The 13,236-nt window shown below is 46.9% G+C and overlaps 1 protein-coding gene and 1 long non-coding RNA gene across 9 annotated transcripts in view; one reads left to right on the top strand and one right to left on the bottom strand.

Annotated features, from left to right (window-relative positions):
• SORL1 (sortilin related receptor 1) overlaps positions 1–8,671 on the bottom strand; it is a 180,561-nt gene extending 171,890 nt beyond the window's left edge. For 2 of the 7 annotated variants that reach the window (XM_054441732.2, XM_063671512.1), the window contains exon 1: positions 8,289–8,668. In XM_054441732.2, coding sequence (XP_054297707.1) covers positions 8,289–8,573 — 285 coding nt within the window. In that variant the 5' untranslated portion in view covers positions 8,574–8,668. Of the gene's footprint in view, positions 1–8,076; positions 8,153–8,288 lie in introns of those variants that run through there. The other 5 variants (XM_063671515.1, XM_063671516.1, XM_063671513.1 and 2 more) reach the window with 5 other exon arrangements.
• The window catches only part of LOC129009056 (uncharacterized), a 38,887-nt gene continuing 33,797 nt past the window's right edge, over positions 8,147–13,236 (top strand). For both annotated transcript variants that reach the window (XR_008492614.2, XR_008492613.1), the window contains exons 1-2: positions 8,147–8,230; positions 11,010–11,213. This is a non-coding gene — a long non-coding RNA (uncharacterized LOC129009056). The remainder of the gene's footprint in view (positions 8,231–11,009; positions 11,214–13,236) is intronic.

The raw sequence follows: 13,236 nt of genomic DNA, 5'->3' as shown, positions 1-13,236 counted from the left end.
TCTCCTGGGCTAATAGACAAATGGGGTCCTCAACTATCTGGGACCTTAACCTTATAGCTTGCTATCTCACAGGTACCTATTAAAGTCTTCCCAGCCACAGTCCCTAAGCTAGCCTTTCTCCACAGGTGGCTCTTAACCCAGAGCCCTCCAGGCTCAACCAGATCATACCAGCCTTTCCAATGCCTCTGGGCACAGAGTTAAAAATTTCATCAAGGCCAGGCACAGTGGCTCACACCTGTAATCCCAGCACTTTGGGAGGCCAAGGTGGGTGGATCACGAGGTCAGGAGTTCGAGACCAGCCTGGCCAATATGGTGAAACCCCATCTCTACTAAAAATACAAAACAATTAGCCGGGCATGGTGATGCGCACCTGTAATCCCAGCTACTCAGGAGGCTGAGGCACAAGAATTGCTTGAACCTGGGAGGCAGAGGTTGCAGTGAGCTGAGATAGAGCCACTGCACTCCAGCTGGGCGACGGAGCGAGACTCTGTCTCAAAAAAAAAAAAAAAAAAAAAAATTGCATCACGACACTACACCTCAGCTCACCAGCCCACCAAAGTCAGAAGGAAATCATCTCAGTATCCCTAAAATATTAAAATCCCAACTGAGGGCCCACCCATTGATTCACCCCCACATTTATTTCACGTAAGATTCACCCTAGTCATCTTCCCCCAGGGTTTCTACTCAACAGGCTAGTCTCTCTTCTAAATAACAGAGGTCACATCAGTTACCTTCTTCATTTAAAAAACCCCTAAAAATGGGGGGAGATAATAAACAACATATTGGTCTCTACACGGCACAAATGCATTTGATATAGGTACATCTTTTTATTGCCCTTGTCAGCCACTCAGATTTGGGATATAATCACATCAGCCTGGCTTTCTGAGAATTCGTAGCTGTGTTTTGAATCTAATTCAGGGGACTGGAGATAAATCATTGTGAAGGGTCCTGATTTTCCAAGCTAAGAGCCTGCAGCAGCAGCAACAGCAATGGCATGCTAAGTTAAAAGGTCAGCCAAGAAGGGGGGGAGGTTTATATGCAAAGATGAAGACCACACGCCTGTAGTGTTTGTCTTCATGCCAATCTGGAGGGTTGAAGGGAAGAAAGACAGACCCAGCTACATCAAGGTAAGTCAACAAAAGCACAGGAAGCAAAGGGCAGGGCAGGGAGATGGCCCCACTGTTAAGGCACTGTTTACATCTTTCATTGCTAAACAGAACGTGCAGGGTCTGCACTCCACTTTAGCGAAGCCCAATACAAGTGCAGTGTTTGCGCAAGGCCAGATGAAAAGTGAAGCCACAGAGATTTGGTTCACCCTGTGATTAGCCAGCCTTCATCGACTAAGTGACTGACGGAAGGAGGCAACTGTGCAGAGGCATGCCCTAGAGCCAACCACTGGACCCACTTGGCCCTCCACAGTCCCCCTGGTGAGTTCCTACCTAGGAAAGAAGGACCACTGTCTCCTGACACTCAACTTGGCAGTCAGCAGCCACCAATACCTAGGGTCTAGACCCAAGCCCTCCACTCTTGCTTTTATTGCCCTGTTTGCCATGCCTACACGAGCAGGTCTTTGAAGGAACTTCTCTCTTGAGTGAAGCAGAGGTTGCCTACAGGTGAGAAGAAGAGGCCTTGTCAAAGCTTGTGCTGTCTACACAGTAGCCAAGAGCCACATGTGGCTATTTCAACTTTAAATTCGTTAAAATTAAATGAAAGACACTTCAAATCTTCAGTCACACTTGCCACATTTCACCTGCTCAATGGCCAGATCTGACTAGTGAACATGGTGAACAGCACAGATAGAGAACATCACTATCACAGAAAGATTTATTGAACAGTGCCACATCGGAGGGTCCAGGACGCGGCCAGGAACATAGGATCTTCCAGCTCTTGGCTAGTGGCAGTGCTATGGGCATGGATGTTACCATTATAATAAACAGTTACCCAGTGGATAACAGAACTTTGTAATTATTTTTTAACACACTATTGTACTTGTGATCGTTACGCAGTCCTATTTTTATGGAACCCACCATAAAATGCACAAAGCATTAGTTATGTTACAGTTAAAAAAAAGCTGAGCATCTCACAATAACATAGGAGGAAACTCAAATCTTGATCTTGCTCAGCAGCCCACCCCGCCTTTTCTGGTTTTAGCTTCATCAGCCACTTCAGTGCTTGAAGGCCGCCCATGCCACTTCTTCGAAGGCCCAGGGGTCACAGGTCGATAAGCCAATAAATTAGGTCGAAATTAACTGTGGCTCATTTTAAATTGAGGGAAATTGATTTTTGCATGTACGTGGCTAGACTGACTATACCATCTGCCAACAGAGTCTGGCATACCTAGAAAATGCATAGGAAGGTCCCATGCTCATCAACAGAGAATGCCTCACCCCCACAGCCCAGACCACCTCCGGAGAAATACTAATCCCTGAATATTCAAACCAAAAATGCAGTGAGCTCTCTTTTACTTTCCATCACATTTATTTAAATCCAAATAAATGGAGGAAAGGTCAATGTAATGCCCCCAGGTTTGAATACATTTTTATTCACTTAAAACATTTAATACATTTTTATCAACTCTCAATTATCTGCATCTGAATTATTGTCAAAAATTCTAAACTCCAAACTGCCTTTCCCTGAATACATTTAGGCCAGCCATCTCCCTTATCAATAGATCAAAGAATGCAAACTCATTTTAATATTCACCTAAGCAAAACTTAATTAGGAAGGTAAACGAATGCTTTAAAAAAAAAAAAGACTAAATAAATACATAGCAAAAGCAAATAGATTATTTTTTGGATTACCTGCTCTCCAGATTATGATAAGACTGCCCCCTGTGTCCCTCCATTACAGTGGGTGGAACAAAGCTGGCTCCATCTATCTCTGCCCTGGGATTCAACAATGACACTACAAAGATGGCTGTCATCTCTAAGGAGGAACAGACCAAAATCTGACAATGAAATGTTCCTGCAACATCCACCTTTTGCCTTGGGATGTTTGTTGCTATAAGGATCTGCCTCGTGGATCCCAAGTCTCAAAGCAATTTATTAAGCACACCATTAACTTCATCTTACAGAACATAGCGAAACATTCTCGGAAAGAACACAAATTAAAACCAAGATCCATGATCAGTGTATTCTGATGCTCTTACAAGCCTGGACTCCACATCTCAAGGGAACTGTGCTCCAGCATCTCTCCAAGTTACAAGAGGGCTACATCAGGCTGCTCTCCTGCTCTGCAAGAACGCTTGAAGTGAAAGGAGAATGAGGTTTTTCTCACCTGGCCTGGAAAAAAAGTAATCATCTATTTTATATTATGATACTTCAGGTAATTTTCTAACAATTCACCATCATAATATCACAAATATAATTTAGAGCTAAAGTTAATCTCATTATTCAGGATACCAGGGACTACAGATAACAGGAAGCCACTTATAATTCAAGTTTCAAATTTTATGTACATACATGTTGTACATGCATAGACTGTTTCTGGAAAGATATACAAAAATACTGATAACAATGGATGCCACCCGGGAAGGAGCTCTGGGTGAACAGGGGGCATGAGAGGGAAGGAAATTTGTTACCACATACTCTTTTGTACAAATTTTGTTTTGTAAACATGCACTACCTAATCAGACAGCTTTTTATTTCATCCCTTGAAATTCCACTTCCTTACTCTTCTCACCTACCCCTTTTCTCCATTCCTTCCACCTCTCAAAGCCTCCACCTTCTGTGCCTCTAACCATGCAAGCTATTTATGAACTAAAAGTGGCCAGAGACTGGGCACAGAGCTCCCTAAGAAAAGATGCCAAGTGGAACCAGGAAGAGTTTTTCAAGGTCACATCCCTTATTGAGCCAACCCAAGGCCCCAAGCAACTCTTCAGCTACATAAAAGCCAACCTGAAGCAGCACATTCTTTGCCTTCTCATCTTATTCTGGAAGCACACAGGTCAAACATTCTAACTTCAGAATCAACCAGCCAATTCTTTCCCAAGCAAGTGTATCATGGAAGAATCTACTCAAAAGAGATCTAAAGCTAAACAGTATTCCACCCCCAAAGGAGGCCCTTTGTCCCAGGACCTTGTGCTGTAATAGACACTTTATTTCCAGTCTCATATCAGGACACTGAATACTCCCTGGCTTCTAAAATGTAGGAATTATGAAGAGAGAGGAGCTTGTTGGAAGGAAAATAAACCTGTAAATCCTGTTAGGCTTTGTGCTTCATTCCGAAGGATTTTTTCCCCCAAAACAATACCATTAGCATAAACCAGAATGATAGAACTAAAAGGGAGGATTCTGTAAAACAGAATCCAAGCTCTTCATTCAAAATAACTCCCATATAGCACAGGAAAATCAGGGCTCCACTATCTGTAGGCCATGCCGCTTGCATCCTCACTACCGAATGAACCAACTCATTTTCACTATCCATGTGTGGGTTCACTGTATTCCTCCTTATAAATACGTTTTATATAATGTGAATGTGCTTCCTACCCTCCGGGCGTCTCTTCTTCCAGGTGTGCGGCTGGTCCACAAATACTCATTAAGGGCCTCCCAAGTGCCAGGGAAACACAAGAGAACTTGATCCATGCCCTCAAGGAGCAAATAGGACAATGAGACAGTAGAGCAATTCTAACAGAAGGCAGTAAGTGCTGCCTCCAAGCTCAGAAGAAACTCTTCCCACCATAGCCTGAGATTGCTATTCTTGGATGTCAAAGAATGGAATAAGAGCTTCCCAGGCAAGGATGAGAGTTGGGGAAGATCATTTCAGGCAGAGGAAAAAGCAGGCATGATGGCGCAGAGAGACAGAGCTTATGAGAAATCAGGAGGAAATTCAGTGTGGCATGAATTAGGGAACCCCACTTCTTGGACTTGGCCTTTTTAAGAAGGGGCTCAGCTTCTAAACTTTGCCTTTTTTTTTTTTTTTTTTTTTTTTAGATGGAGTCTCGCTCTGTCCCCCAGGCTGGAGTGCAGTGGCGCGATCTCGACTCACTGCAACCTCCACCTCCTGGGTTCAAGCCATTCTCCCGCCTCAGCCTCTTGAGTAGCCAGGACTAGAGGCATCTGCCACCACACCCAGTGAATTTTTGTAGTTTTAGTAGAGACGGGGTTTCCCCATGTGGGCCAGGCTGGTCTCGAACTCCTGACCTCAAGTGATCCACCCGCCTCGGCCTCCCACAGTGCTGGGATTACAGGCGTGAGCCTTGAACATGGGCAGAAAAGTCCTGATATCTACCAGCAAATTATTTTCATCACTACAATCACATTTCAGTATCATAAATGTGCCTTTAAGTAATCATGGCAGAAGCCAGTCTCCTCATCTTAGAGAAACTGAGGAGGAAAATGGTCAAAATAACCAAGCCTAGTTTACCCAAGAGGTTAGCAAAGCAGAGGAAAAAGGACCGACATTGACTCCACCACAGGGCTCTTTCTCAGATGCAAGTATTCCCCTCGGAAAGCCTTCCCTTCTCTTCTCCCTGAAGCTGGTGGCCTTAACCTCGCCTCTAGGCCTGCTTCCTTCAGGCAGCTTCTGCTTCCAGCCCTAATCTGTGCTGCCAGTGTCCTCTTAACCTCACTGAAAGGTCAGAGGGCAAGAAGCTGGACAGTGTCTGAGCCCACCACCCCTTATCTCTCCATCTCCCATGCGCTGCATGTCACACAGCCCGTTATCACACCATTGTAGAGTTGTGGCTGGTTTCTTGTGACCACGTTTCCTGGTTCCCGTCCTGGTACATTGACATGCCTGTATCGGCATCTGCTTGCTCTCCTCCTTAAATTGTAAATTACCTAAAAGCGGGAATGAAATTTTATTCCCCACCCCACTGCACCTCCATAGAACCACACTCAAGTCAAGCAGTACTGTTGGAAAACATCACCATTCCTTAGGTTTAAACGTTGAAGGGGAAAGCGGTGAGTACAAAGTGGAACTTGGCTTAAGGCTAAAAGTAGGACCATATAATTTATTGTCACATCCTGACACTTTTGAGAGTGAAGGGGGTGCTATTCATAACCACCAGAGACAACTTAGAAACCAGGTCTGCCCCAGGGAAACACAGAGGCAATGGTCATCCTTGCTAGAAAGATCATTCCAAATAGATGTTAGTTACTCCAGGGTTCCAAGAGGGGCACCTCAAACCCCTTCAGTCACCAACCTGTGCTTGCATTCTGAAGGGTCTGCACCAGACAGAACTTGTGGCAGAAAGCCCAGTACGGGGAAGTTCTTCCTTTTATCTGACTCAAATCCTTACAGATTCAAATTAATTCCACTTCTTATTAACCTCAGAGCAAGAGGCAACAATGGCATAGGAAGGCAGCCACAGAGAAGAAAAATCTCACCCTTGCATCCCTCACCCTCCGGTTAGGAATTCCTCATTATGAGTTTGACTGCTAGTTCTCCATCCTTCAGCTGAACCAAACTCAATCTGGCTGGCCCAGAAACTCAAAACCCCAGGGTTTGGGAGTCACTCCCAATGAGAACAGAGTTCATGTCCAACCTGCCCCACATCCCCTGGAGCTTTTCATAAACCAAACCCAAGAAAGAAATGGCACGTGTACACATATTTTTGAAACCAGAAAGCTTTTTCCTCAACCTCAACTATAGCTTCAGGGGACCTGAGCACTGGGAGGGATTGTCTCCCACCAGCCCCCAACTCCCAGTTCCCAGAATGCTGATTCAAGAGCACAGCAGAGCTGGGCTGACTGGGGAGGCCCAATGAAGAAGCAGGCCGCTCCTCCTCCTTCTCCCACCCTCCATCAGCCCATGCTGGTGTCGCTGTTAAGAGCAGAAACCTTGATGACTTCTTTTTGTTAACACACATATTTGTCATATAGGGGTGGGGACTGGGGACAAGGATCTGGGCCCAAGAGGAACTGAGCATGCAGGTTCCTGCAGCCTGTGGCCACCATTAGCTACATGCCCTGGGGCACACATTCTTGCCCAGGGACCAATAGTGGAGGGAAGTCCAATGCTCCCACCCAGTCACCACTATCCTTTCCCCCTTTATACCAGATCTATTTTATTTTAGAAAGGAGGTATTTAAGCAGCATTGCATAAAGACAGGGTGACTGCAATCAAGCAAAGGTCACTGAGACAATGCAGACAAAAACTAGAGAGCTGGCCACCTTCCCGGTATGACCTTGGACTAGTCACTTCACCATTCCACACTTCAGTTTCTTCACCAACAAAATGACAAAATAGGGTGATATGTTTATAAGGTTCGTCCTGGATCCAAGGGTTGAACATTTAACTCTATATTTCCTGAAGAAATGGCTAAGGTGAAATTAGTGAGAAAAGGCAGAACTCAGGTTTTCTAGAGTCAAAAGGAACAATTTGACTCTAGAAAACAAGTGTATTTACCACCTCCTCTGGTCCTACTTTTTCTCCCCCACCGACCTTCTACTTTTGCTGATGTCAATCTTAACTGCAGGACTGGGAGTCTCATGAGGCAATAACACAGTCAAATTAATTTTGCCAGTGCTGCCTAACCTACAAACTCCATCTGCAATTCCTCGCAGTAAGTCTGACCATAAACGTGAAATTCATGTTACTTATGATCTAATAAACCTATTGCCTGGGTAAAAATAAATCACTTATAGAATAATAATGCCCACCAAATTTCCTGCAGTCATTTCAAATCTCCAAGTGCCATGAGGGGTATTCCTCTCCAAAATAAAGTTATCTTGAAGGGGGTGGGAGAGTCAGCATCTTGAAGGGTGGGGAAGAAGGAATGGAGAGCATCTCACACCCTCGCCAAAAATTAAAAATTAAAAATTCAGCCCTTACACACGCACACACATACACACACCTCTTGTCTGACTGTACAGAGATAGTCGACAAGCTTTCAGGTTTGCCCACCTTTATTGTGCTAATAATGCTAAGTGTGGAAACCCCCCACCTCGTGCTGTTCTGTGTAAGTGTACCGCAACTGCAGGGTGCTCGCCTCCACTGCCAACTGATGATACACTAAAGAAAGCCCGTTTTTTATCCAGATGTAAAATGAAGCTGCACCCCTCCTATACCTGCCGGAAACTACATCGCTCTGCACACACCCTGGGGTAATACGCACTGCACCCAGCGAGTTACCTGGAATACGTTTACTAAATCGACAGGAAGAAGGAAAGATCAATGCGATTCAAGTGCTGACGGTTGTACTCGTGAAGGAAAAAAACAAATGCAAGCCGGGAAGTCCCCAGTGGTGCCTGCACCTAGGAGGCGACTGCAACGGATGGATGCGGGGGTGAGGAAGTGCAGGGAGAGGAAAAAACTGGAGGGAGGCGGGTTGCAAAACTGCTCACCTGTCCGTACACCTTGATGGGCTCGGGCTGCAGGGCAGCGCTCCGTTTCCTCCGGAGCGGCTTCTCGTCAGCGCGGCTCGCCCCCCTGGCATCCCCGCGCGCCCACAGCCGCAGCTCGCGCGGGTCGCCCTGCACCACGAGGAAGCCCCGGTCCTGGGGCAAGGGCGCGCTGCCGCCGTGCAGCCTCTGCGTCCAGACTTCGCAGAGAGCTCCGGGCGGCAGCAGTGCGACCAGGGTGAATAGGATCGGGAGTCGCGACTCCCTCCTGCTGCTCCGTGTCGCCATGTTCGGGCGAACGCTACCGCAGGTGGCGCCGCCGCCAGGAGAGAATGTGCAGCGCGAGGCCAGGAGAGCCGCTGGGCCGGGGCCGCGCGCGCCGCTCCCGGGGCTCCAGGCCGCCCGCGCCGCTCCGGGCCGCCCCGCTGCGCCCGCCGTCGCTGCCGCCAGGTCCCGCTCGGTTCGGCGCGGCGCCGTCACGTGTGAGGCTCGCAGCGCGTCCCCTTCGCGCACTTTCTGCGTTCGGCGGCCTCGGCGGCGACTCCGGCCCCTCCCTGGCACGGGGATGGGGAAGTTAAGGCAGCGAGCGCCGGCGGGAGTGCGTCCCTTCCCTGGCGGGCACACCTCCTTGTTCTCCCTGCAGGAATGAAGAGTTAGTGGGGCTCGCTCGTTTTCTCTGGAGTTAGTTGCCTCCTATACAGGGTCGTGTCGAGGTCGTCCTAAACCGTGGCCACTTTCCTGAGTGCACAGCCCCCAGTCCCGCCACAAGACCACCTCTCCCCCGGCCCCGGCCTCATCCCCACCTCCAGGGAAGAGCCCAGAGCCACAGAATTAGCTCCTAGAACGCAACCAACAAGTAAGAGTCCAGATGAACCCGCTCTGTTGGGAAACTCAACAGTTTTTCATCTACTCTGGGCACCACAACTTATTCGCAGGGGCCACAGCAAAAACTACCCTTGATCAAGCTACGTGCCCCCGCCTGAAGCACAGCAAATAAACATCCTGCACAGAGGCAGTAAAAACAAGGGTACATCTGACAAAGAATGCACCACACCTGGACAATTATTACACAGCTATACAGGGTGTGCTTGCACGCACGCATGAATACCTGTGCGTGGCATACGGCCCCAGCGGCGGCTTGCTTATGATCCCTCCAAGGTGACCAAGGACTGAGCCACCCTGCCTCAGCAGTAAAATAGACACATTTACCAGTCCCTTCAACCCACAGCCAGGAGCTAGGCAAACACCCACAGAGGAGGGAGGACACACTTTAACCCTACATTCAGCTTGACGAGCCAAACTTTCTGAACCACAGGAGATAAAACTTCCGCCATGCAACTGCTAAGTACGCCCAAGGAAAATATTTTTTCGGCAGGTCAGTGGAAGCAGCCAAGGTCTATGTACTACTGCAACCTTTCCTATTTCATTTTATGTTTCACTGCCCTGTGGACTCAGATCCTGGTTTTTGATAAGAATAAAGACACAGCAAGCAGGACTGAAAAGGAGACTACCTCTATAGCTGCATACAAACTGCTGTTAAGGGGAAGGAAGGGATGGTCAGTTCAATTTTCTAAAAATGTTTCTCATCTCCAACAAGCCACGGTAGCCCGATTCCTACCCCGGCCCACTCTAGTGCTTTTCAGTTAGCTTAGCAAAGCCCCCTCCTCCACCCAGGACTACCACTGACAACCTGCCAGAGGCAGGCCAGCTTGCCTTATCTCCCTGAAGCCAGCATTCAGCCACCCTACCCTACCCCATGCCAGACTTGCTGGGGACCTCTGCCTCAGGTTCTGCACTCTCCCACCTCCTCCCACACCCGATTTTCTCCCCAAGTCAGATGATATCTTTCTGTCCATCTCGACATAATTACAGAACCATCCAGTTCTCCCCACCAAGCAAATCATGCATTCTCTGTGTTAACTACCCTGCTTTGTTCATTATACATTGTATACAGGTATCAAAAGATCACACTGTGCCCAGTGTAATATTATTGGGGTGCCTTCATCCTGCACCCCAACCTTGATGTTATTTCAGAGGGATGGAGGAAGTGGTAGCTTGTTTACAACCCAGAGCTGGTTTTGAAGCTGAGAGGAACGCCTTGCTCATATTATGCAATTCAGCTCTAACTCATATATATAACATATATATTTATTATATACTTATATATGTCAATTAAAAATAATAATTCAAACAATCATGCATCCTCCAAGAAAGCCACTGAACCACTGTCACCTCCCACCCCTCATCTAGATCAGCTCTGTCTGGTCAGCATCACCTTATCAGGAATGGACAACCCCATGGTCTCTCAGGACCAGCAGCAAAGATATCTCTACTCCCATTTAGCCCTCAAAGGAAAATGAAGGGAATATGGCTAAAGTGAGAACATCCTGTAGATGATTCAGTTACTGGGGTTTTTCCAACATATATTTAATGAGAACCTTCTCTACAAGAGCAAGTGTCAGAGTCCCAGCAGAAAACAGAGACAGGAGTCTCCTAAGTGTGGATTTGAAGATGGGGATCTGTTTGCCCACACAAACTGCTGGCTTAAGGTTCAGATGGCCCCTTGCACAGAAGGACTAGTAGGGCAGGGCCAGCTGCTTGCTCATTTTGATGTTGATTTGCAACTTGAATGCTGGAGAATTGGTAAGAATATTCAAACATGGTTAATTTACTCCTTGCAAGCCCTCCTATCTAATCATTATCTACATTCCAAACCATTCTCAGGTGGATAATCAGCAACCCCCCAAGACTGTGCCTGCTGCACAACTACAGAACACAGTGGAAGACACGCTGAACTTTGAGCCAGAAGGTTGACTTTCTAGCTATGGGGACTTGGCCAAACCTCCTCAGAGCTTCAGTTTTCTCATCTGTAAAATAGGGATCTTAATCCCTACCAATCTCACAGGACTGCTGAGAGTATCAGATGAGGTAAGTATATGAAATAGATGTGCAAATCTGTGTGAAGGCCTCCAGAGAGAAATAGTGCATGCAGGTGGCATTAGAGACATAGATTCTAGTCCAGGCTTTGCAACCAAATTATTATGTAATCTTTTGTCTTGATCATCTTGCCTCTCTGGACATTGATTTCTTCATCAGTTAAATGAAAAGACACCTTTCAGCCCTGACCACTCCCAAACCTTCAGGACCCCCACTGGGTCGAGATAGGAGCAGCCACAGGCAAGGTCACCCAGGACAGGAGTTAGAGCTGAATTGTGCAATATGAGTGAGGTGTTCCTCTCAGCTTCAAAACCAGCTCTGGGTTGTAAACAAGCTACCACTTCCTCTGTCCCTCTGAAGTAACATCAAATTTGGGGTGCAGGATGGAAGACAGTACCATATTCCCCTCTGTCCCAGCTTGCATGGCCTTGCTCAGATGCTGCCCAGCATCATGACGAAAATCAACATGCATGGAAATGTAATGATAGACTCACAGCTGCGTATAAAACAGTCTTAAGCCTGTTGTCAGACTTTAAACTGCCCTCCTCTGTCCTTCTGCCCATCCTAGGCCACTGGAGATGGAGGTAAAGGACAAACACACAGATGTCACAGTGTCCCACATTTTTATCCAGGTGGAGTCATGTTTAAAATAGCAGCAAGGACAGCCACGAAGAAGAAAAAACTCCCCAAAGCCTAATTTGACTTCTTTCTGTTCTTTCTCTTCCTGCGGGCTTCTCACATGCTCACCTCCTGGCTGGCCAACTTCCATTCATCCTTCAGGTTTCAGAGCAGCCTCCTTAGGCACCTAGGCTAGGTTACAGCCCTCACTCTAAGGCTCTAGTCCCCTGTAGCCTTTGATACTTCCTCTCTGGTCACTTGCTTAATCTCCATCTTCCTCTTAATCTACGAGCAGCAGAATGACAAAACCAGTCTATCTCATTCAAGTCTAGATGCCCAGTGCCCAGCATACACTTGGCACATGGTGGCACTCAATGATATTTATAGGATGCATGCATTTAAATGAAGGTGAGAGGTGACACCACCTTTGTCCTGGTGGCAATGGTTGGTTAAGGGGCCAAGGTAGTTGAATCTCAGATCTTTTCTTATCACCATCTGCTTCCCACCTCGTTTTCTCCCCCAAAGCAGGCCTTTCTGAGTCACGCAACCAGACCAGAGTCATGAAAGCAGAAAAGGGACTTCCCTGCCCTTAGGATAGTAAACATTGTTCCCTCTTCCATGTTACTTTGGCCAAATAACTACCATTTACCTCACCAGCTCAGGCAAAATAGAAGTACCCGCCTGCCCCCAAAGAAATAACTCCTTCTCCTGCTGTTGCCAAAATCTACTTCAGTTAGGAAAGCATCCAAGATAATTGATGAGGTTTAAAATACAAATGCACTCAGAGCATAGAATAAGTAACTTATATTCTCACTCTTGATTAAATTAAATCCAAAGAGGAGCTTCTGGAAATAGCAGTAACTTATTTTGCATAGCAGTGATTTACATTTGCATAACATTATAACAGCATTATCTATCTCATTCCATCGCACAGCAACCCTTTGAAGTGGGCCAAAGCGAGAATTATTGTCACCCCCATTTTACAGACCTTAAGCATTGAAATTCAGAAAGGAAGACTATTTGCTTTGCCTAAAGTTAAACAGGCTTGCTAACTTACTGTTAGTAAGGGATAAATTTGAACCCAGCCTCCCTTTTTCTGCCACATCTGATACCTCCCTTAGGAAGAGAAGAGCTGGTATTTCAAGTCCTGGATATAGTGGAACAGTGGGAACCAGGGCAGAAAGAAGGAAAGGGAGTGGCTCTAGGCCTCACCTCCTTCACAACTCAGCCCTGCCTTAATCAGCGCTGTCTCCCTTCCCAGGTACCTAGCCTAGGTGAGATGCTACATCTGCTTGACCCTCATGCCCTGACTGGGACAAGTTAGCAGTAATGTTACAGTTACAAAGCTCACAAGTCCAGTCCTGTTTTCTATACTTTTCTAGGAGATGAATTTAGT

Source organism: Pongo pygmaeus, chromosome 9 (assembly GCF_028885625.2).
Source record: "Pongo pygmaeus isolate AG05252 chromosome 9, NHGRI_mPonPyg2-v2.0_pri, whole genome shotgun sequence".
NCBI lineage: Eukaryota > Metazoa > Chordata > Mammalia > Primates > Hominidae > Pongo > Pongo pygmaeus.
This window is presented reverse-complemented; position numbering and strand designations above follow the sequence as displayed.